Source organism: Dryas octopetala, chromosome 5, assembly GCF_963921425.1.
Source record: "Dryas octopetala chromosome 5, drDryOcto1.1, whole genome shotgun sequence".
In the NCBI taxonomy this organism is placed as follows: Eukaryota; Viridiplantae; Streptophyta; class Magnoliopsida; order Rosales; family Rosaceae; genus Dryas; species Dryas octopetala.
Genome location: NC_141370.1, coordinates 15,461,846 through 15,482,570, shown reverse-complemented (window position 1 = coordinate 15,482,570; position 20,725 = coordinate 15,461,846). Strand labels below are relative to the sequence as shown.

The window sequence follows — 20,725 nt, the reverse complement described above, 5'->3', positions numbered from 1 at the left end:
GTGACCCCCATTAAAATATTGTGTCAAAACTTTTTTACAAAATGAGATGTCACATATCCTTCTTTAGACCCGTAAATAATTTAAAAAATGTTCTGTTATATATATATATATATATATATATATATATATACTGAAGCGCCCTATATATAAATATATAAAATTAGGTAATTAAATCGAAAACTATTAAGTCATCTAATTAACTCTCATCGATCAAATAGATGAACAAAATAAAAACTTATTATAATGACCATTTAACCCCAAAATTATCTCTCAACAATACAAGGGCTAAGTGGTGTTTACAATTCCAAACAAGACCCTCCTCCAAATTCTGCCTAAACCCTCCTCCAAATTCCAACCCCAACCACTTGAAATTGAATTCACACCCATACTGATTCAATAATTTGGAAAGTTTTGTTGATTCTAATATTATTTATTGGATGAAAGAAGAGGTTTCAAGAGACAACAACGATTGGATCATGTTAATCTGGTACAACAAAACAACAATGATAGGACACAATCATTTAAATCAAAATTGGGTGCCATTCACATTGGTGTCGTAATAAATAATATGGGTATCATGTGCCCTTTCATTTAAAAATAATAATGTAGTCGATACTATTTCTGTCAAACTGTGGGGTGCACCTGCCCCTGAACCCTAATTAAATATGCATGATTGACAACAGAGTACCGAAAATTTAAGGTCTAAGATGCTTGTATATCCCTATCCTATTATCCAAGCCAATTTGGGTAATGGCCTAATCCATAATGCCATCATTTTGAGAAGGACAGCTTGCTTCAAGTGGCTACAACTTTCTGATTCAACTTTTGCATGTCTTATTAGTGTTTGTGTAAGACAATCTTTCTTATCAGTTAACAGTCTGTCTGCGATACTGATAATGATGTAAAACATATCGTTAGTTATTTATTTAAAGGTTTATCTTTATCATGCTGATGTGTTTGACATTATCAATTATTCAATTATATTCTATAATATTCTTTCGCCAAAATCTGTCTTCGAGAACGATTACTGCACTTAACTATCAACCTTTGTCCATTGGCCAACATTTTGTATGGAGGAAGTTTACTAGCCTTTCTATTTTTTTATAGCACAATTTAATATTTGTGTGATCATTGGTCACATCAAAAGTTTGGATGTTCATGTTTACGTTACCAATGAAAAATAATCACACATAAACTATATTAAAAATTTATACATAAATATGAAAAAGGTAAACCCTTGGTTGAGGACCTAAGACTTGTAACTCCAATGGTTGATGACGTTTGTCTCCATATTTTCTCCACCTAGTACTTCTATTTCTTTTCCTTTCTCATTCACACAAGGAAATGAATAACATTATACAACTACATAATACAACACAGGAGCTTATTGCCTGAGACTTCAATTCCCAAAAGAATATATTACTTACAAAATTTCAGAAAGCACGATGGCCGGTCAGCACTGCACTACCTGGAAGATTAGGCTAGGCAGGGAAATAACAGCTTGACATCCATTACTCATTACTTCACATCACTGATCACCATCATCATTTGTGTCGAGGTTTTGAAGCAGCCCATTTGAAATAACCACAATTTGCTTCGGGATTAGATGCAGGTCCCTGTATGAAGAACAAAACGAATGCCAATAGTTAGTTCATATATCATCCACCTTGCCTTCTGCACTCTCACATAAAGAAGACCAGCATAATTGGTGACCAGACATAGGACATATGAATCAGAGATACAATCTGCAGACCATTTGTCTTTTTTAATCCTGTAAACTAATGCAAGTAAGCAACTTAGCTTGAATACATATAAAACCTCTCATTATTTGTATAAAGCCAAAAATGTTAGGATAGGACAGTCCTATAAGTCATCTTTCCCACAACTTCCCATCACGTGCTACTCACATGATGGAATGATTGTGGGAAGAAGGCGTATATGCCCTGCCCCACTGAAGACTTTCTCAACTTGCAATTTTCAACGTCCAAAGCTTTTGAAGTAAAATGGGATATCGCAGATTTCATAGCTTGTGGCCATTTCCATTCTAAGTTCTAGCCAAAGGGAAGATAATTACATGGCTGATGAAACTACAACAAATTTATCAGATGCATCAACTATTAGAGCATCAACTGACCTGAATATGTTCGGGAAAGTAAGAAACCAATGGGCTGAATTGACACACAAAAAATAATGGAAAACTGAAAGAAACATGGCAGGATGAGCAATGTGTTTATTGATACTTTGTCCTTCAATCTACACTTTACTGTCATACACTTAAAAACAGCATCACTACACATTACAGTGCTGAATCATTCTTAGCCCTCTTTCTCCGTATTTACAATTACATGCTACAGTATCATTTAATTTTCTTTCTATTTTTGTCTTACTCTAACTATATAGTTCACAGATCACAAACTTTTGCAATTTGCCACCAGTATTTGAGTTTAAGAAAATACCTCAGCACGTGCACAGACATAAAATCTGCGGCCAAAAGTAGGACCTCGTTTCTTCACAACCCGAGCAACACAAGGTTCCTTATGGCCCTTGCAAAGTGGTATGCTTTTCTGCATGACTTGTTGTACCCTTTGCCACTCCAGTAGAGCAAAATTATTCTTCTCTTTCCCCAAAGAACAGGCATTGAGTTCATCTTGATCCTGAATTGATGCACTTGAGTTCAATTCACACTGCTTGGGACTGCCACTTTGATTCTCAGGTATAGGAGTTTCATTTGACAGATGATTAGATTCTGGAACATCTATCTGATTAGTTGAAAGATTAGTAGCATTGTCAACACTGTTGCTAGGGATTGAACTTTTCCGGAAAAATGACCTCAATGAGAGTTGGGACCATTGGCTCCTTTTTGCTTTCTTCTTAGTTTCATTACCAGGCATTGTTCTGGTATGCTCACTACCTGAAGTTACCAAGGTGTTACAAGCAGCCTCATTAGCAAAACCCCTGGAATACTCAGTTGATTTTGAAATAAGAGCTTCAACGTCTTGTCTTGAAGAAGAACAGGGGTTGCAGTGGAGTTCACCAGGTGTGCTACATTGGTCAGACAAGCTTCTCTCTCTGTCACTACAACCCTCTTTAATGATATTTCCGTCCGGTTTAACTTGTTCAGCAACTTGTCTTTTCATTAAAACTGATACTGCAGAGGACTAAGGGCCCGTTAAATTGGAGTACGCATGAAGAACAAGCAGCTTCAGGGGATAAAGTTAGATTTAGACTATATATGGATAGTACCAATCAAGTAACTTAACTATATTAGTATTAACTAAATCACTAGATTTGAGATCATTTGCTTCCTTGAATTTTAAAGTGTCCATAAAGGGTTTATCATTTAATGTCCTTGCATAATTCACAAGACTGTATAAATTGGACATGTGTAAATTTAAAAAGAGGTGGTAAAGCACAAGGAGAAGAATACTTTCATACCCAGGGTTTGCTGGAGACCACGAACCATTGGAATATATCTAGCAGATAAAGATGGGGTGCTATGTTGGCAGATGTTAGGAATTTCCAGTAAACTTGTGTAAACGGGAGCATGATCAGAACCTTCAAGTTTGATGCTCTGCCCTCCTTTCCACCTGTGGGTAGGGAAAGAGGTCAAAGAAACATCCTACCCTCACATAGACAGTAGACACACTTAACCTACATATAGATGTACACATGCATGCATGCATTCACACATGACCTACTGTTTCATAAGTCATAACCAGAGTGAGAGCATACAATCACAAAAGCAAAACAGCAAGAAACAAAACTGATGAAGGAATGCACATGCATGCACGGGGGTGTACACACACAAAGCAAGCATCTAGTGTAAACAACTTAACCATTAAAAATGGCATGCAATTACTCCATACTAAGATAGATGTATCCTATACCTCAGTGAATTTCCTGGTTTCCACCGCTTATATTGCGTCAATATGTCACACTCCTTGACATGACAAGCTACAAAGTTATGGCCTTGCAGGTCCTGCTCTTGGTGTAAGCATGATCCAGCACAAAGAATGTGGTCAATCCTTGAGCCATAATTAAATTCTTCAGCACCTGTATTTTGTGGCCAGCATGTGTATGCTTCTCTTCTGCAGAAAAACACAAAATAGGCAGGCATTTTCAGTTAACAATGATGGTGAGGCTGAAAAAAAAAAAACAATAAAATGATGCTATTTAGGTATTTTAACAGTTAAAAGAGAAAAGAAAAAGGATAGAGAGGAGAGCACAGCAGGTTGACAATTTGACATATCATAAGAACTTTATATATGTATAGAGCATTTTCAATATACTGACTGAACAAAACTTGATGATCAAAAATCCAAATTCAAAACCATGGATGGAAATAATTAATCATTAATTTTTCAGTTGACGATGATAACGATAATTTGATTAAACCAAAAAAGTAAAAAATGAGTAGAAGGGTTACTTAGAACTTTAAAGTGGTAAAAATATTGAATGAAATATATTGTAAAACAATAACTTCAAATGACTAAACATGTTCCCCGACCACTGACCAAGACCTAACTCAATAATCAAATCCTGATTCAAGTTTAAACTAGCCATATAAAGTATGAGTTTTATACCTATCTGGATGTTTTGCTCTGAAAACATCAAAGAAATAGCCTCTATTTTCCACTAGCAAGGATCTAAACCATCTTCTAAATCTACAAGGTAGATTTATCAAAATATTAGGTACTGCTCTCCACTTAAAAAGCTGCACATAGAAATACAAATACAGATCACCACTACGTAGAGATCAGGCAAGCATCATACTGATTGTTCTCAAAATCTGGTTCCGCATCACAACGATCTAAAGAAGTGGGTGCAATGTTAAGATCACCAACAACAAATATTCTCCTACCCTGATGCAGGAGAGACTCCCATCTTTTCTACAACAGAAATTACAAATTTCAATAAAAAAACTAAAAAGAAAAAGACAAATTATAAGTTATAAATGCATGCTAATTACACATAAACTATGCCTATGCTCTTCTCTACCATGCACATACATACAGCAACTTTGAAAAGATCAAAGGGTCATTTGGGTTACCTGTAAAATCTTGAAAAAATTGAGCTTAAACTCAATCCTTTCCAAATCATCACATCCAGCTCGAGGTCCATACACGTTGAAGAGAACTGGCCAATCATTGCCAATAAAGGCTTCAACCTTTTTCCAAGTAGTGAAAGCACAAAGACTTATGCTTGAAATGCGAAGCTAAACAAAAACATACCAAAATGAGCATGATCAGTGATAACACACCGTCCCTCGCCATCAACCTTAAGAAGCTCATCTTTCGCAAACTCCTCAAGCCCTTCTGCTACCGCAGCCATGTCTCCTTTCCCAATTTCAAGCACCCCAGTGAAGCCTTCCACCGCCGCCACTGGCAACGCCACCTCGTCGCTCGAAAACGCCGATTTCACGCGACAAAACGTAGCCACACCTTCACATATGAAATAAAATAAAAAATGAATGAAAGGTGTGAAATTTGAAGAAAATGTCTTATGGGTTGCTTGAGGCATTTGAACAAAACACTTACCGGAGTACCCAGTACGGCCTCGTTCGGAGGTGCGAGTGCAGGAGAAGAAGGACTCGTAGCCTTCGGCCATGACCAAGTCGGCGGTCAATTCCTGCCTCCTCAGTTTGGTTTCCTGAAAGCAAATGATGTCAGCATCCAAGGAGTTTAGCAGTTTGAGGAGAGAGCCGAACTGCGCAATGCGTGGCCGAAGCCCATTCACGTTGTACGTCACTATCTTCATCTTCTTCGTCCTTTTTGTTTTTTGTTTTTCAATTACAGGCCGATGAAACCCTCAACCTCGAGTAATTTGATTTGCAGGTAGAAGAAAGCCATGGGCGCGTTAAACGACGTCGCTGTTTGTAATATGTGGCGGGACCAAATTACATTTTCAGTCTTTATAGTTTTTTATTTTTTTAGGGGTTTTTTCAAATTTGGTACCTGAACTATTACCCGTGTCTCAATTAAATACCTGAACTTTTATTTGTCCATATAAAGTACCTGAACTTTTATTTTGTACCAATGTAGTACCTAAGTTGATTTCCGTTAATAAAATTAACGGAAGCTGTGAAATCCAAGGCTTTTTTAGTCAATTCAAGTGGGTTTGTTTACCCATCATCTCTCTTCCCCAGCCTGTCCTTTTTCCCACCTTTGTCACATTCTCTCATGCGTTGACACCTTCTTTCCTACCATAACTAAGCCCTCATCCACCAAACTTCACCTATTTACGACATAAATTGCAGAAAAAAGAGAGGAAAAGAAGCCCATTTTATTCCAACTTGACTACCAACTGACTATCCATTGATGGAAGAAGAAATTTCAAAGATTTGAACCTAGGTAAATGTGTTATGACTATTTCTAGTTTCTCTTGGGTGATGATATTCTTGATGTGGTTAACTGGGAAAAAAGAATAAGCCAAATGTAGATTACAAATTTTGTGAGCGATGGGGTTTAGGATATGGGTAGTGTATGGTTGTGTCATGCTCTGTTTTTCTTTTTACTATTTCTGTAACAAATGTTTGGTGGCTTTGTGATAGATAGAAGGCTATATTTATTGAAATCTGTGATAGAAGGTAGGCTCGGTTGTTGTATGCAAAAGTATATTTGGATATGCATCATCTAGCTAGTTGCGCGAACCCTAAGTTCTCCTCTTTCTCATTGACCTCAGTTGACCACAAATGAATGTACAGTGACTAAGAAGATATTAAAGTAGTCATATGAAATGACTAAAATGACCTTGGATATGTGGTCACCTGCAAAGCACATGACTCATTTCTATCAATTTTATTAACGGAAATCAACTTAGGTACTGCATTAGTACAAAATAAAAGTTCAGGTACTTAACAGGGACAAGTAAAAGTTCAAGTACTTAATTGGGACACTGGTAATAGTTCAAGTACCAAATTTGAAAAAAACTCTTTTTATTTATTTTATATATACAATTTTCAGTTTTTATAGTTGGATCAAGTTCCCTTGGTCCTATACTTTTTTTTTTTTTGGACAAAACTCAAAAGGGTCCTATATGTACTTTCTTACCAGTAATTACTACATGTGCACTATTCAAAATATTTTAGATAGTGATAGTAAAACGCTAAACCATTTACAAATTTAAAATGTCCTTACTTGTGTGCTTGATGTATTAATTTCTTCGAACAAATTGTGAGAATAAGAGCATGTCCTCAAATTACAATTGTTTAAATATTAGGTTATCTAAGCAAAACTAGCTTGAAAAACTTATTGCATTTTGATACTCATGCTTAAATTTTAGTCTGCTAAGGAGCAACAATGAGGCTCAAATGAAGCAACAAGCAACAAAATGTGTCTAAGAACATGAAAATAACCCTAGAAAAAAACCAAGTGTCTCGAGTTTTTTTAAGATACTAAAAGCAACACTTATTTTTAGTAGGGAAGTGGTGCCATGTATCTAATACCATATACACTCATATGTGTGCATTTATTAAGTAAAATTTACAATTTTTAAAATAAACAATACATATGGTGCTATAGCACTGGATAATGGTACGTGGTTATGTAGCCCTATTGAAGAATTTCTCCTACTTAAACTATCTTTATGTTTTTTTCTTTTTTCTTTGAAATGAAACTCTCCTTCTGTATAATGAAGAGTAAAAATACAGAATCAATTAATCTTAAATTATCAGGTTGAGAGCATTGGAGTATTACCAGATTTGGTTTGCGTGACGATTTGGGCGAATTCGATATGTGCATTGCATGAAGGTTTTCTTAACGCATCGATCTTATGAACCGTCTCTTTTTAGGAAGCAGTTCTAATATGAACTAATGTAGGTTCGAAGGCAAGTAATTATTTTTCCACTCTCTTTCAAAATAGATAAGATTGAACAACAATAGAAATTAATTTGATAGTCGACATTAATATTATGGATCGACAAATGGTCAACAAGTTGGTCGATTTGGATGTGATGCAGCCAGTTTATCTTATTCATTATGTTCAAATGTGAGTTTTTTATTTTCTTTGTCAAAGCCCTAAGAGGTATTTTAGTATGAAAATTGGCCAAAAAGTCATTTTTATAATCTTTAAAAAGTAGGATTATAAAAGCAATAAGCCTTGCCAGGCAAGAGGTTAGCATATTAAATTTCCCATTGGAATTACAAGAGTTTAAGTGAAACCAAAACTATAGAATAATGCTATACTTACCACATTCTTATACCACATTTTTATACCATCTGACGTGTCATTACTTTATTGGACAAAGTTTTTCTTTTCCTTTTTGGGTTTTTCTTTTTATTTTTTAATATCCAATGTATGAATGCCATGTAAGTTGCCACATAAGGTGGTATTAAATTATGGTATAAAAATGTGGTATATGTAGCACTACTGAAAACTATAGGGACTTTGGCCAAAAAAAAACTATAGGGACAAGAAACGTAATTTGGCCTATGTGGCGGCTCTTTATTGAGTGGCGCCAGAGTCATAAATTACTAACGTGGTCAGCAGCTCAGCTGATTGTTTTGTTTTTGGGCAGCTGATTGTTTAACAAAATATTGTTAATATTAAAAAAAAAAAATTGAAAAATCCAAATCGCATTCGCATTGGCATCCATTTTCGCGGTGGTGGGTTTTGTTGTGGAAAGCTGAAACAGCTGTTGGTGGTTGCTTCTTTCTGGGCCAATTGGTAGTCGTTGATTGCTTCTCAAATTCCCAATTTGCAGTGAAAGAGCGAAACCCTAGGCTCAAAAATTGAAGCCTAAGGTTGATGCACCTGAGCCTGAGCCCTTAACCAGCGAGCAAACGAGCGAGCATGGATCAATGGAAAGCCGACGATTTCTCAGCCCCATCTTCTACTCAGCCTCTCACTTTGCCCCCCAATCGCTCCCACAACTCGCACTCTGATTCCAGGTTTTTTATGCTTCTCTTTCCCTCTAACATTTTCTGTTACTGGGTTTGCTCGGATTCAGCAATTGAATGTGTTTCTCATCATATTATTTTGCAAAAGCAAGAAGCTTTAATTGGGTGAAAGCAGATGAGCTTGGAAAGTTTTGATCTTTATAGTTTGGTTGTGTCGCAGACAAAGGCCTGATGTGGAGACCAATGACCCAATTGTTGCAAGGAAAGTTCAGAAAGCAGACCGTGAAAAGTTGAGGAGGGATCGACTCAATGAGCATTTTCTCGAGTTGGGAAACACATTAGGTAAAGTAGCGTATGAGTCACTACTCTACTACTCTTTTTTGTCACACCATTTTCCTGGCAATGGCATGTTTAAACATCACAGTTCGCGTGTCAAACACAAGTAATGTTTTCTTGTCACACAGTTTGGTATGCTATGATACTGTCGGACCACGTTTTCGTACATATTTTCACTTATCAACAATTTAGATGAAGTTTGACAATATAATATGTCAGAGTTTTTATGGTTACTCTATCAAACATATGTCTTGTTTCTCAACAAACATCATGGTGTTGGAAATGCAGATCCAGATAGGCCCAAGAACGACAAGGCGACCATCCTTACAGACACAGTTCAGATGTTGAAGGATTTGACTGCTGATGTGAACCGACTAAAGGCTGAGTGTGCAGCACTTACTGATGAATCCCTTGAGGTGAGGTGAATGTTCCTTTTATGTATCATTCTCGTGGTTGTGACTTGTAAGGCGGTTATTTGCTGATGTCATGAAGAATTGTTGTTTATTTCAAGCAGCTTACACAGGAGAAGAATGAGCTCAGAGAAGAGAAGGTATCTTTAAAATCTGATATTGAAAGTCTCAATGTTCAGTGTCAGCAAAGAGTGAGGGTTATGTTTCCATGGGCTGCCATGGATCCTTCTGTTGTTATGGCTCCACCTTACTCATATCCAATGCCTGTAGCTGTTCCTCCCGGTTCAATTCCCATGCACCCGTCACTTCAGCCGTTTCGTTACTTTCAACCACAAAATCCTGCTGCTATTCCCAATCCCTGTTCAACTTTTGTCCCATATCCACCTCCTGCCAACCCTCCAGTAGAACAGCCACCACCCCAGTATGCATCCGTTTCCCACCTTTCAAGCAAACAAGGTTCCAAAAGCAAGTCATCAGATCATCAAAGGGGTAGTGATGCCGAAGGATGTGATGATTCCAATGATGTTGCAACAGCCCTTGAACTTAAGATGCCAGGATCTTCAGCGCAACAGGTTGGTTTTAACTTTTAAACTTGTAGAAGCAACACATGCAGAAATGTAATATATGTACATATATGCTATATATATATATATATAACCGTTGCAGAAATGCTTTGTACATTAGAGATGGAGAATTGACTTGATGGGTTTTCACAGGATTCATGTTCTGGGGGTAGGAAGTCCAAGCAATCACAGAGGAAGGATAGGGGTGTTACGGATGGAAGCTCTTCAAGTAGGTACTCTTCATCTCCAGTTCTTCAGGATAGCTCCTCCAACAGTGTAGGTGACATCCCCAAGTCTAACAAATCAAGATAGGTTGCCGGTACTTCTGAATTCATCAGTTGCTAACATCTGCCTTGGGTCTAGACTTCTCCCAGTTTATTCTTGACATCTCCTCAAACCGATCCAAATTTCTGGACCCCCAGCATGCAAGCAAGGGTTTCTTTTGCTAGTAACAATTTTCCGCTGCACTAGGAAGGCCTTAAGATGATGGTTGGGTTCTGCCATTCAATGAATTCCAGGGTGGCCTGAAAATTGCTTTTAATTGTTTAGATCCCATGCAAGCTCAAAGCTGCTGATTGATAATATAGAGGTTTATCTATTTGTAAATTACCTCTATGGTCTGCCTAATTCCTTAGAATAGATATGCTAAATTGGTTTGTTGTAAATTGCACATTAAGTCAACAATAAATTTAGAGGACTGCTATTTGCACACCCTCTTTTTTCTTTTTACACACCCCTATTAAGAAAAAAAAAAAAAAAAAAAAGACTATACAGCCCCCTTCTTTCCCTCTCTTTTTTCTCTCGTTCACACCTCTATTCCTCTTTTTTTTTTTTTTTTTTTTTTTTTTTCATTCTTCTTCTTCTCCAACCTTCCCCTAGCCAGCCCCTCCACCCTACCCACCCCTCCCTCCCTCCCTCCCTCCCTCCCCCCCTCCCTCTCCGGCCTCCCCCCTCAGCCCCTGCACCACCAAATCAGCCCCTGCACCAATCCCCCAGCTCCTGCACCACCAAAACAGCCACCACCACCACCTTCTTCTTCCCCCTACCTAAGCCAAAACAGCCACCACCACTACCACATTCTTCTCTCTCTCTCTCTCTCTCTCTCTCTCTCTCTCTTCTCGCCCAAGCAAATAGCAAAAAAAAAAAAAAAAAGGTGGCAGGTGGTTCGGCAGACCAGTGCCGAACCCGTCGGTTTCGTTCGACAGGTAACCGCCGAACAAACCTGGTTCGTTCGGTGGATACCTGCCGAACGAAATTGATGGGTTCGGCACTGGTCTGCCGAACCACCTGCCACCTTTTTTTTTTTTTTTTTTAAGTTGGTGTTGTGGGGGAGGAGGAGGTGCTGCGAGGAGGAGAGAGAAATATGAGGGTCGATGTTGCGGGGAGGAGGGAAAGAGAGAGATGGAGGTGGTCGGGTGAGGGAAGGAGAGTGGGAGGGAGGTGGTCGGTGAGGGAAGGGAAGGGAGAGAGGTTGTCGGGGTGGGTGAGGGAGGGGGAGGGGCTGGGATGGCAGAGGCTGAGGGAGGGGCTGGGCTGGTTTCAACATTTTTTTTTTGTTCTTTGTTTTTTTTTTTTAATTTAAAAATTCATATTTGGGGTGGGGTGTGTAGTGTTTGGATTAGGTGGGTGTGTAGTGAGAAATTTTGGTGAGATTAATGAGGTTGGGGTATTTTGGTAATGGGAGGGGTGTGTAAAAGAGAAATTTTAAATTTTAGAAGATGGTAAGAGAAAAATGTGTGCAAAAATTAAAAAAAAAAAAGTGTGTAAATAGCAGCTCTCTAAATTTATTCCTTTTGAGAAGGGGCCAATGTGTTATTATTTTGTATCTCACCATGCTTACAAAATTAGATAAGAGCTTATTTTAGGAAATCTGAGCAGACAGTTTTTTACTTTTTATTTTTGGAATGAATGAATTGATTGAAGTAAATGAGCACTACCAAATTGGGCGCAATTATCATAGAAGAGTTAATTTAGAAGAAATAAAAAGAAAATAAAAGAAATGATCATAGATTAGAAGAGCTTGTTGCCAACGAGCCAATGGAGCCAAATCCATCAAATAGAAAAGAAGGGATGCACATCCAATTGTTGCTCCAAGTGGCCCAACTTGATCATCATTTTTCAAATCCAGATAAGAATCAGGTTGACCATCATTTTCAAATCCTAAACTGGCCAATCAATTGGGCAAATTCCAGTCTAAACTCCTCCGCGTGACAGCCAGTTTGGAAACTTCTAAGGGCGTGATTACAGTTGTTCAATCGTTTTTGTTTTTTTTGGGTGAATACAGTTGTTCATTCTTTTTTTTCTTCTTGGAACTGTTCACTTGTTTAGAGTCTTTAGACAGATCATGACACAGAAAAATTGACTGTACTTGCAACAAAGTTTGCCATTCAAGCACCTCAAGTTTATATCAAACCAAGGTTAACAACTATATTGTAATATTAGAAAAACTATGCACTTTCAAATTTGATATTAGACTGTGTAACAAACAAAGAAAAGATGTTTGACCTAATATCTGAAATTCAAACTAGAACTGGGATTCTGCTGAATACTTGCTATTTATGAACACACAACACAAATGATTCTATCTTCCATATTTTCATTAAGAATTTATTTATGTCACACATCATAAATTTGCAAGGCACAACCAAGAAATCCCCTACACTTGCAGAAAGATGTACACTTAGAGCAACCATTGTAGCTGGAGCCACCTTTTCATATCCATACCAACTGTAGCACCATGCACATATCTCAGCTCAATGCTTATCCATCTTGCGCAGAATACAATTGCTGAATAACTTGAATTCAAAAGTGGTCCATTGAACTGTAACACCTTCCTTTTACTCTTACTTTGGATCTCCAAAACGAAACTTTCAATCTACACCTTCCTAGCAGTCCGTTGAACAGTTGGGCTAGTCACGGTTCTTGAACTAATACTCGCAGTCCTTAAAAGCCTACGGAATTCTGATAGGCTGATTCTCCCATCTTTGTCAACATCGGCCTCTTCAAGAAGAGGATCAACAGAACCTTTTAAACCCGTGTGCTACAAAAGAAAGAAATCAATCATAGTATCAGAGGAGATAACAATAAGCACACTAATCAATCCAAGTGTCCAGTGCATGTGTGTGTCTTTTGGGAGGGGGAAGGAAGGTGGATAGTCAATGCAAATAATTTACACTAACCAATCTAAGTTCCTCTGGAGTTATAAACCCATCTCTATCTATGTCGAACTTCTCAAAAGCAGCCCGTGAGCGCTGCTGCCACTTCTCAGAGTCATGTTCCTCCAATTGATGCACATGTAGAGTGGCTGCGACAAACTCGGAGAAATCCACAAGCCCGTCTGTGTTGCTGTCAATCTGCATCAAGCAAATAAACAACCACAATCAAAATGATACAAAAGAAGCAACATTCAAACACTGAAAAGATTCATATAAAGATCCATATTGCCCTGGGAAGAGAAGGGTAAGAGGGCTCGCAAGGAGAAAGAATGATAAGGGAAAGAACATATCTTCTAGTATAAAGAACAACACAAAAAATATGTTATTTTTCCCTGTCATTGAGAAAAGGGAAAAAGAAAAAGGAAAAAGGTGACGGGGTGGGCTACCGCTTCCAGTATCTCAAGGACGCGTGAATCTTTCAATTTCCAGGGGACATCTTTAGCAAGTGCCTGCAATAAAGGCATCGATGTTAAGACCAAAATAAAATATGAAAAAGAAAACCCATATACCTTGAAACATAAACTCGTGAAGAAGTGGGTATCATATTCTGAAGTTCAAACTTAAATGGAGTTTACCTGTCTCATTTCTTCAAGACTGATAGCACCATTCTTATCCACATCAATTGCATCAAATTGATCTTTGAGATCAGACAGCTCCTCAGCATTCAGTGTACTAGCTAATGCCTACAAGGCCATCAATTTGAATAAAAAAAAATATACTTACACAAAAAGGACTTTCCTTTTGCACCGAAAACTCCAACAGAAGAAAATTTTTCTTACCCTTAGAGCAAACTGCTTCAAACGACTGTACCTCACGAACTGACGCATGTTATTTAGAACAGATATATCAATAGGAATCTCTGATGCACTTCCTCCTTCTCTAACCCATGGGTGTGCTGGAAATAATCAAAGAATGGTTAACCCCAAAAAATAATCTTTTATCAATTCAAAGAATCATCTCGGTATTAATAAATAAATAGATAAAATAATGCTCTTTGGCTATTGACAGCAATAACTAAATTGTGAAAGTAAAAAATCAAAGATTTTAAATAATCTACTAATCAAAACCTTTACATATACGTTAGCCTTTCCAGTACCATAGTAATCAGCATTATTCCTACTAGGATAAGATCTAGGAACATACATAAAGCCTGAGCAGCAGTTAACCTTGCCCGAGGATCCTTCACCAGTAGCTTCTTAACAAAATCTTTAGCACTGCTAGTTATGGTTGGCCATGGTTTACGACGAAAATCAGGCTTGTTCCTTAAGACCTGCAATAATAGACAGGTAAATAAGTCAACTAAAAAGATAATGGAGTTTGGAGAGAGGAGGGAGGAGAGGGGCGGGGCGGGGACATACACAAATAATGAATTGACATCCAACTCTAGCCAAAAAAAGAAGACATCTAACAGAAAAGGGATGATAAGTATATAAAATTAAGACATGAACTACACCTCCTTAAATATACCATCTTCGGTCTTATCCCAAAATGGGCGCCTCCCACAAAGCAAAATGTAGGTAATTACACCAATACTCCAAACATCCGATTCAGGCCCTGACTTGCGTTTCAATACTTCAGGAGCAACATAATAAGCACTGCCCACAATATCTTGAAACTTTTTCCCTGCATTTTTTATGGTTAAGAGCTCTATAAGTTTCAAATACAAATGGCCAGAAACCTGGCCAAAAGTAATAGATAACAATATTGAACATGGATCTCCAATGGCAGAAACTTGGGGAAAAGAAAAATCTCTGATGAAATATTTCCACGAATGAAATATACTCACCTGGTTTTATAAAGTCTGACAAACCAAAGTCTGTGGCCTTCAAAGGTGAGTCTAATGCTTTCGACTTGAAAAGAAAATTCTACAAAGGAAGAAATGCAAGGTACAGCAGTCAAGAAGAATTAACTTTAGATATCATGCTGAACCTACTCTTATGTCAATGAACTCGTCATACCTCAGGTTTCATGTCACGGTGCACCAGACCATGTAAATGGCACTCAGCTGAAACCTGGAGCATCTGCCTTACAACTACTGCTGCATCTTTTTCAGTATAACGGCTGTCCTTCCTGATCAACCAAGAAGAAGTATATAATTGTAATGTTATGAAAGTTATGACAGAATGAAAATTTCATGGGCAACCAGAAATCCAGATTACACAGTAGTGACTAGAGTGGAGAATAATGATATTTATGAAGGACTCAAGGATCTTACTTCTCCAAAATCCGATCCAGCAATTCACCACCTTCACATAACCTGGAAAGGTAGAAAATCGAAAGCAAAATATGCAAGATATTAATAGGTTGAAGAAACACACACACACATATATATATAGAAGCAGAAAAGGAGCGTGTATAGAACAAAAACAAAAGAACAATGGAAACAAAGCTCAAAAAGAAAACTTACTCCATAACTATGTACACATAAGAATCATCTTCAAAGGCATTATAAAACTGAACCACATTCTCATGGCCTGCAAGTGCCTGTAATATCCTGACCTCTCGCTTAACATCCTCAACTGCAATAGGTAGAACCATCTGCCACCAAACCAAAGAGCATTCAAGCATTACTGAAACATTTTCCAAAGAGGAAAAGGAAAATAAATTATGTTGCCAATGAACAAATTAATTTTTAACGTTCATACACATTATTTGTAGTTATAGAACAACATGTTTCACCTGACAGGAAAAGAGTGGTTAAAAGGAAACAAATCAACTGAATAACAGATTTTAAATACTTGCAGATAGGGATGAAATGCAATGGAGTACAAACAACAAAAACCATGCTCCCCATAGAAGATTCTTTATATCTTTACACAGTCCCATTTTCTTCCTTTATTGGGAGGGAGAATGGAAAATACTGCCTTCCACAACACCATGGATTGCCCATTGCAAAACTTGAGTTATTGTCAGCTGCTAGTGTTTATGCAATCAGCTAACCTAGTCCTCATTTAAAAGAAGTAAGCCTACGCTGCTAACGTAAACAAATGAACACATCCACAGAGCGCTCAAGAGGATTAAATTTTCAGAAACCTCAACAGGACCCCACAAGGGAAACTTAACTCTTCAGTCCTCAAAGACACCCACAAGACTGCTCAGTGCTCAACCACAACAACATGACTTTGTCGCTTGATATTCAAGCAAACAGAGGCTAATTCAGAAAGTAAAAACTCAACTGGGTAAAGTGGAAATCTACAAGAAAAAAAATAATCTTTTCATAAATGCTGGAAAAGAACAAAACCAGAAATGCCAATTTATAACTACAATCTGTCAATCTCCAACACCCAATCAGAAAAAGTTTTATAATAACCCCAAAAACTCGAACTCACAAATTCCTCCATATCACAGTAATAATCGAACACCACCTCAAATAAAATCCATAAGAACCCAGATTGACTTACAATCAAATGAAATCACAAAAGGCAAGCATTTCAACAAATTGATCCAAAACAACACAAAACCCAATTCACAAATTGAGAGACCGATCAATACCTTATTCTTATCAATCCTCTTAACCGCAACTCGATCCCCATTAGCCTTGTCGGTGGCAACATAGGTATACCCAAATTGACCATGACCCAACAATTTCCCGATCGTGTAGCGCCGGTCGAAATTCTTGTCGTACCCAAAATCGGTGCGCTTCCCACAGGGGATAACCCCGGTCTGCCTCCTCGAACTGAGCTTCCCTTTGGGCTTGTTCGCAGGCTGCTTCTTGTGGTGTGTCTCATTGGGTCTGTGGTGGGTCGGTCTCTGTTCTGGTTTGATCGCTGTCGTTGTAGTCGTTGCTGATTGTGGCTTTGCGACCTGATTGCGGTTGTGATTGACCATCGCTGTGACCACCGTGGCGGTGGTAGTGGTGGTGGTCGTGGTCGTGGTCGTGGTGTTGCTATTCGACCCACTGACCTTGGCGGTCGAGAAGCAAATACCCATGATCGACCCAACAAAATGAGCAAAAAAACCAACACAAAAATAAAGAAAGAGAGTGGGTTTTTAGAGGTTTTGATCCAAAACCATGTGAGATTGTAACAAAAACTGGAAATGGTAATCAATCATATATAGAAACACATAGACAAAAAGGTGGACGGAGATAGAGAAATGGGAAAAAAGAGAGAGAGGGAATGGGGGGGGACAATGGAGAGGAAAGGTTGGAGCAGATAGGAGGAAGAAGAGTAGAAAGAGATGAAGAAGAAGAAGGGGGTGGTCAAAAGTGACTTCCTTTGACGAAGAGGAAGAGAAAAAAAAAACAAAACAAAACAAAACAAAAATCGAAAACCAAAACCCAAAAAACAAAGAGAGGAACGGCCAACGGGGGCAGTGGTGGTGGCGCGGAAGCTCCCCGTTTTTCAATTTTTCGTTGGCGGTGATCGTTTTTTTATTACTTTTTAACTTTCAAGACAAAAATTGGAATTTTTTTTTTTTTTTTCTGTTTTCGAGATTTTTTTTTTTTTAAATGTTATGTAAATATAACTAATAAATTTGGTTTTTTATTTTTTTTTATTTTAGAAGTTTCATAGAATTCATACACATGTAATGCGTGTTTCAAACGCGATAAAAATGAAAATATAAAAGAGTTGAGATGTAAGATGAGAGTAGATTAATCGAGAAACATGGCTTATGAGTTAAAATAGTTAATCGGATCAAATCTAACGAGTTGAGTTGTATCCAACTATGATTATATTTTGTTTTTGGTATATGGAACAAAATCGAACTTATAACTTCATCGTAGTTTTAACTATATTATTGTTAGTTATAGCTAAAAAGGAGGGTTTTTTTTTTAAGTCCATTTTTTAAATTTACTGTTCATCCAGCCCACATACTACAGTAAATTATTGTAGCAGCAAACTTTTTTTAAAATTCGATGCTACAGTAACGGCACTACAATTTTTTTTTCATTTCAATGCCAATTGTTACATAAACAAAAATAAAAAAAATCATAATTTAGCTATTTTTCATTTTATAAATATGTTAAATAATAACCAACATAAAACACAAAAAAATCAAGATAAGACATCCATAATCTTTTGCATTTTAATAGTAAATATAATTGTTACTATCGAATAGTAACAATCACCTATTGCTACTGTCTGGCAGTAACAATCACCACTGAAAGTTTATGTTTAGACTTACATTGATAAGCAGTAACAACTATAGTCTCACTTACATATTATTATTGACTTGCAGTAACAACCATAGCCTCACTTACATATTGTTATTGTTTGTCAGTAAGAATCATAGCCCCACTTACATATTGCTACTACTTTTTAGTAACAATCATAACCTCATTTACATATTGTTACTGACAAGCAGTATAGTCTCACTTACATATTGTTACTGACAAATAGTAACAATCATAGACCTACTTACATATTGTTACTACTTGTCAGTAATAATCATAGCCCCACTTACATATTGTTACTACTTGTCAGTAATAATCATAGCCCCACTTATATATTGCTACTACTTGTTAGTAACAATCATAACCTCATTTATATATTATCATAGTCTCACTTATATATTGTTATAAAACAAAACAAAATAAATAAACAAATTGATTAATCAGATCAATTTGTCTTCTAAGTTTTATGTTTCCAAGGATCTGATAGCAAGAGAGTAAGGCACCCATTTGATAGTACATTGCTTTAATTTAGTTTATAGTGAAGTTCAAGTAATTTTACCGGACAAACCACCATAAGTCATAAGCCATCATTAAAAGTCAAAATAAAAGTCTTACCCAACATGGAAATTTAAATAAAAATAAAAATATACAAACACCAATACCCAATACAAACTCTAGAAGATGAATTTCCTACAACAGTGGCCATAGTGCTCTAAGACGACGTCGCAGCCACAATACTTCAACTACTGTACATCATTGATTTTGTTTTAGCTCTTGACTTTTTGTGACACATCCCATAAGCCATAATTTCGAATTCATTCACCTCCAAAATCTACAAACCAGCATCAATCATAACTCAGTCTAAAACCACAAAAAGAAGGCATTTTTATACCTGTACTTGGTCGACAGCACAGACCTCCTGAGTGGTACAAATGGACCTAGATCCCATTCCAACCCTCAACCCATCAACACCAGCCTCGCCGATCAGACTCAAAACAGCAGCTCGACGGTGGCAGCGAAGCCACTGAACCTGGCTGCTCCTAGATCAGCTTCACAACGTTGTCCGAGCACCATCGCTCAACCTTTGAACCCACGTGGAACGACACAGATCGAGGAGGAGGGGGTGGCTGGGCGTGAGTGAGGAGAGAGAAATGAGAGATGGAGTAGAATAAAGACTGAGAGAGAGATGGAGAGTGAATGAAAAATTAAAAGTGGGCCGGAAGAAAATAAGATGGACTGGTTGAGAAATTTAATTAAATAGGTGGGTCTAAGAGAGAATAAGAGTCTAGAACTGAACTTTATAATCATTTACTTTAAAAAGTGTTGAAGTGTATTGGATATTTTACATATACATGTGTATGACAATGGAGATTTTTTTTTTCTAATGATAGTATGGATTATGTTTTTATTATTTTATGTTTGTCTTAATATTTTTAGAGGGCGAATCCGTGACATCTTATTTTTGACATAATTTATTAAAACTTAAAAAATAAATAGTTTGGATCGTTGAAATCATAAAAAATTGTGATTAAATACTAAATATCAATAGTTTTTCAACAAAACTGTAAGACACTAATTTTTTTTTATAATTTAGGTACTAATCTAGAACAAGACATTTTTGGATTAGGTCATAAATCGATTTGCTATACAGTTGTGACTGTCGACGATCCAAATTGTATAGAAAATCGATTTGTGACTGTTGAACTGTCACAGTTATGACTGTTTCAAATTCATAAAAATTCAAAATTTATAAGGATTTAATGCTTTTGATTTAGGCTTGGAGGATGAAGTCCTATAACTCAGAGACTAAACATTAACGTTTAAGCTTTGCAAATTAATATTAAAAAAACAACAAATCAATAAAAAAAGTTATAATTGTTAGGCAGTCACAGGAGGCATAACTATGTTTTTTTTTTAAGTTGGTACATAAACTAAAATTTAGTATCTAAAGTGACATAAATGTTTTGATAGTTAAAATAAAAAAAAATATTGCAATTTGGTATCTAAAGTTAATAAACCTTTGGAATCATATATGCAGTAGACACTATTTAAATATTGTGTAAAAATTTATGTCAAAAATGGGATGTCAGGGATCCTTCCCCATTTTTTTAACTTTCTTGGGTACATTGTTGATCTTACCACATCAACTTTATGCAACCCATTTAGAAAGCGCATCAAGGTTAGGTGACCATCATGGATTACATGTATAAAGTATAGGCAAGTCACATTCGTGCATTTTTTGTTTGTG

At 37.0% G+C, this 20,725-nt stretch overlaps 3 protein-coding genes across 4 annotated transcripts; 1 reads left to right on the top strand and 2 right to left on the bottom strand.

Annotated features, from left to right (window-relative positions):
- Positions 1-1,370: 1,370 nt before the first annotated feature.
- Positions 1,371-5,812, bottom strand: LOC147284800 (endonuclease/exonuclease/phosphatase family protein). The gene is made up of 9 exons (XM_086244130.1): positions 5,538-5,812; positions 5,232-5,441; positions 5,051-5,136; positions 4,774-4,889; positions 4,584-4,664; positions 3,888-4,088; positions 3,436-3,587; positions 2,457-3,148; positions 1,371-1,616 (listed from the first exon to the last, which is right to left on the bottom strand). The coding sequence occupies exons 1-9, from the start codon at positions 5,755-5,757 to the stop codon at positions 1,545-1,547; spliced, it is 1,830 nt and encodes a 609-aa protein (XP_086100256.1). The 5' UTR covers positions 5,758-5,812; the 3' UTR covers positions 1,371-1,544.
- Positions 5,813-8,563: 2,751 nt separating this feature from the next.
- LOC147284799 (transcription factor bHLH121-like) lies at positions 8,564-10,857 on the top strand. Of its 2 annotated transcripts, none has more exons than XM_086244225.1 (5): positions 8,564-8,888; positions 9,058-9,179; positions 9,462-9,589; positions 9,685-10,155; positions 10,300-10,857. In XM_086244225.1, exons 1-5 carry the CDS (start codon positions 8,791-8,793, stop codon positions 10,456-10,458), a joined length of 978 nt encoding a protein of 325 aa, XP_086100351.1. In that variant the 5' UTR covers positions 8,564-8,790; the 3' UTR covers positions 10,459-10,857. The 2 variants fall into 2 exon arrangements, with proteins under 2 accessions (XP_086100351.1, XP_086100352.1); XM_086244226.1 differs by having other exon boundaries at positions 8,567-8,888; positions 9,688-10,155.
- Positions 10,858-12,525: 1,668 nt separating this feature from the next.
- Positions 12,526-17,564, bottom strand: LOC147284798 (calcium-dependent protein kinase 28-like). Its single transcript, XM_086244355.1, has 12 exons — positions 16,854-17,564; positions 15,769-15,899; positions 15,577-15,618; positions 15,320-15,431; positions 15,148-15,226; positions 14,815-14,984; positions 14,505-14,631; positions 14,141-14,256; positions 13,937-14,044; positions 13,748-13,810; positions 13,326-13,499; positions 12,526-13,186 (listed from the first exon to the last, which is right to left on the bottom strand). The coding sequence occupies exons 1-12, from the start codon at positions 17,289-17,291 to the stop codon at positions 13,022-13,024; spliced, it is 1,725 nt and encodes a 574-aa protein (XP_086100481.1). The 5' UTR covers positions 17,292-17,564; the 3' UTR covers positions 12,526-13,021.
- Positions 17,565-20,725: the final 3,161 nt, after the last annotated feature.

What these genes read in the sequence shown, in the direction of transcription:
- LOC147284800 (XM_086244130.1), bottom strand. Translation starts at nt 5,757, where the DNA reads ATGAAGATAGTGACGTACAACGTGAATGGGCTTCGGCCACGCATTGCG. An exon ending in ATTTTTTCAAGATTTTACAG is followed by an intron (nt 4,890 to 5,050) that starts GTAACCCAAATG and finishes TTTCTGTTGTAG; the next exon opens with AAAAGATGGGAGTCTCTCCT. An exon ending in CCAGATTTTGAGAACAATCA is followed by an intron (nt 4,665 to 4,773) that starts GTATGATGCTTG and finishes TCTACCTTGTAG; the next exon opens with ATTTAGAAGATGGTTTAGAT.
- LOC147284799 (XM_086244225.1), top strand. Translation starts at nt 8,791, where the DNA reads ATGGATCAATGGAAAGCCGACGATTTCTCAGCCCCATCTTCTACTCAG. An exon ending in AACTCGCACTCTGATTCCAG is followed by an intron (nt 8,889 to 9,057) that starts GTTTTTTATGCT and finishes GTTGTGTCGCAG; the next exon opens with ACAAAGGCCTGATGTGGAGA. An exon ending in TTACTGATGAATCCCTTGAG is followed by an intron (nt 9,590 to 9,684) that starts GTGAGGTGAATG and finishes GTTTATTTCAAG; the next exon opens with CAGCTTACACAGGAGAAGAA.
- LOC147284798 (XM_086244355.1), bottom strand. Translation starts at nt 17,291, where the DNA reads ATGGGTATTTGCTTCTCGACCGCCAAGGTCAGTGGGTCGAATAGCAAC. An exon ending in ACCGTGACATGAAACCTGAG is followed by an intron (nt 15,227 to 15,319) that starts GTATGACGAGTT and finishes CTTCCTTTGTAG; the next exon opens with AATTTTCTTTTCAAGTCGAA. An exon ending in TCCTTGAGATACTGGAAGCG is followed by an intron (nt 13,500 to 13,747) that starts GTAGCCCACCCC and finishes TGCTTGATGCAG; the next exon opens with ATTGACAGCAACACAGACGG.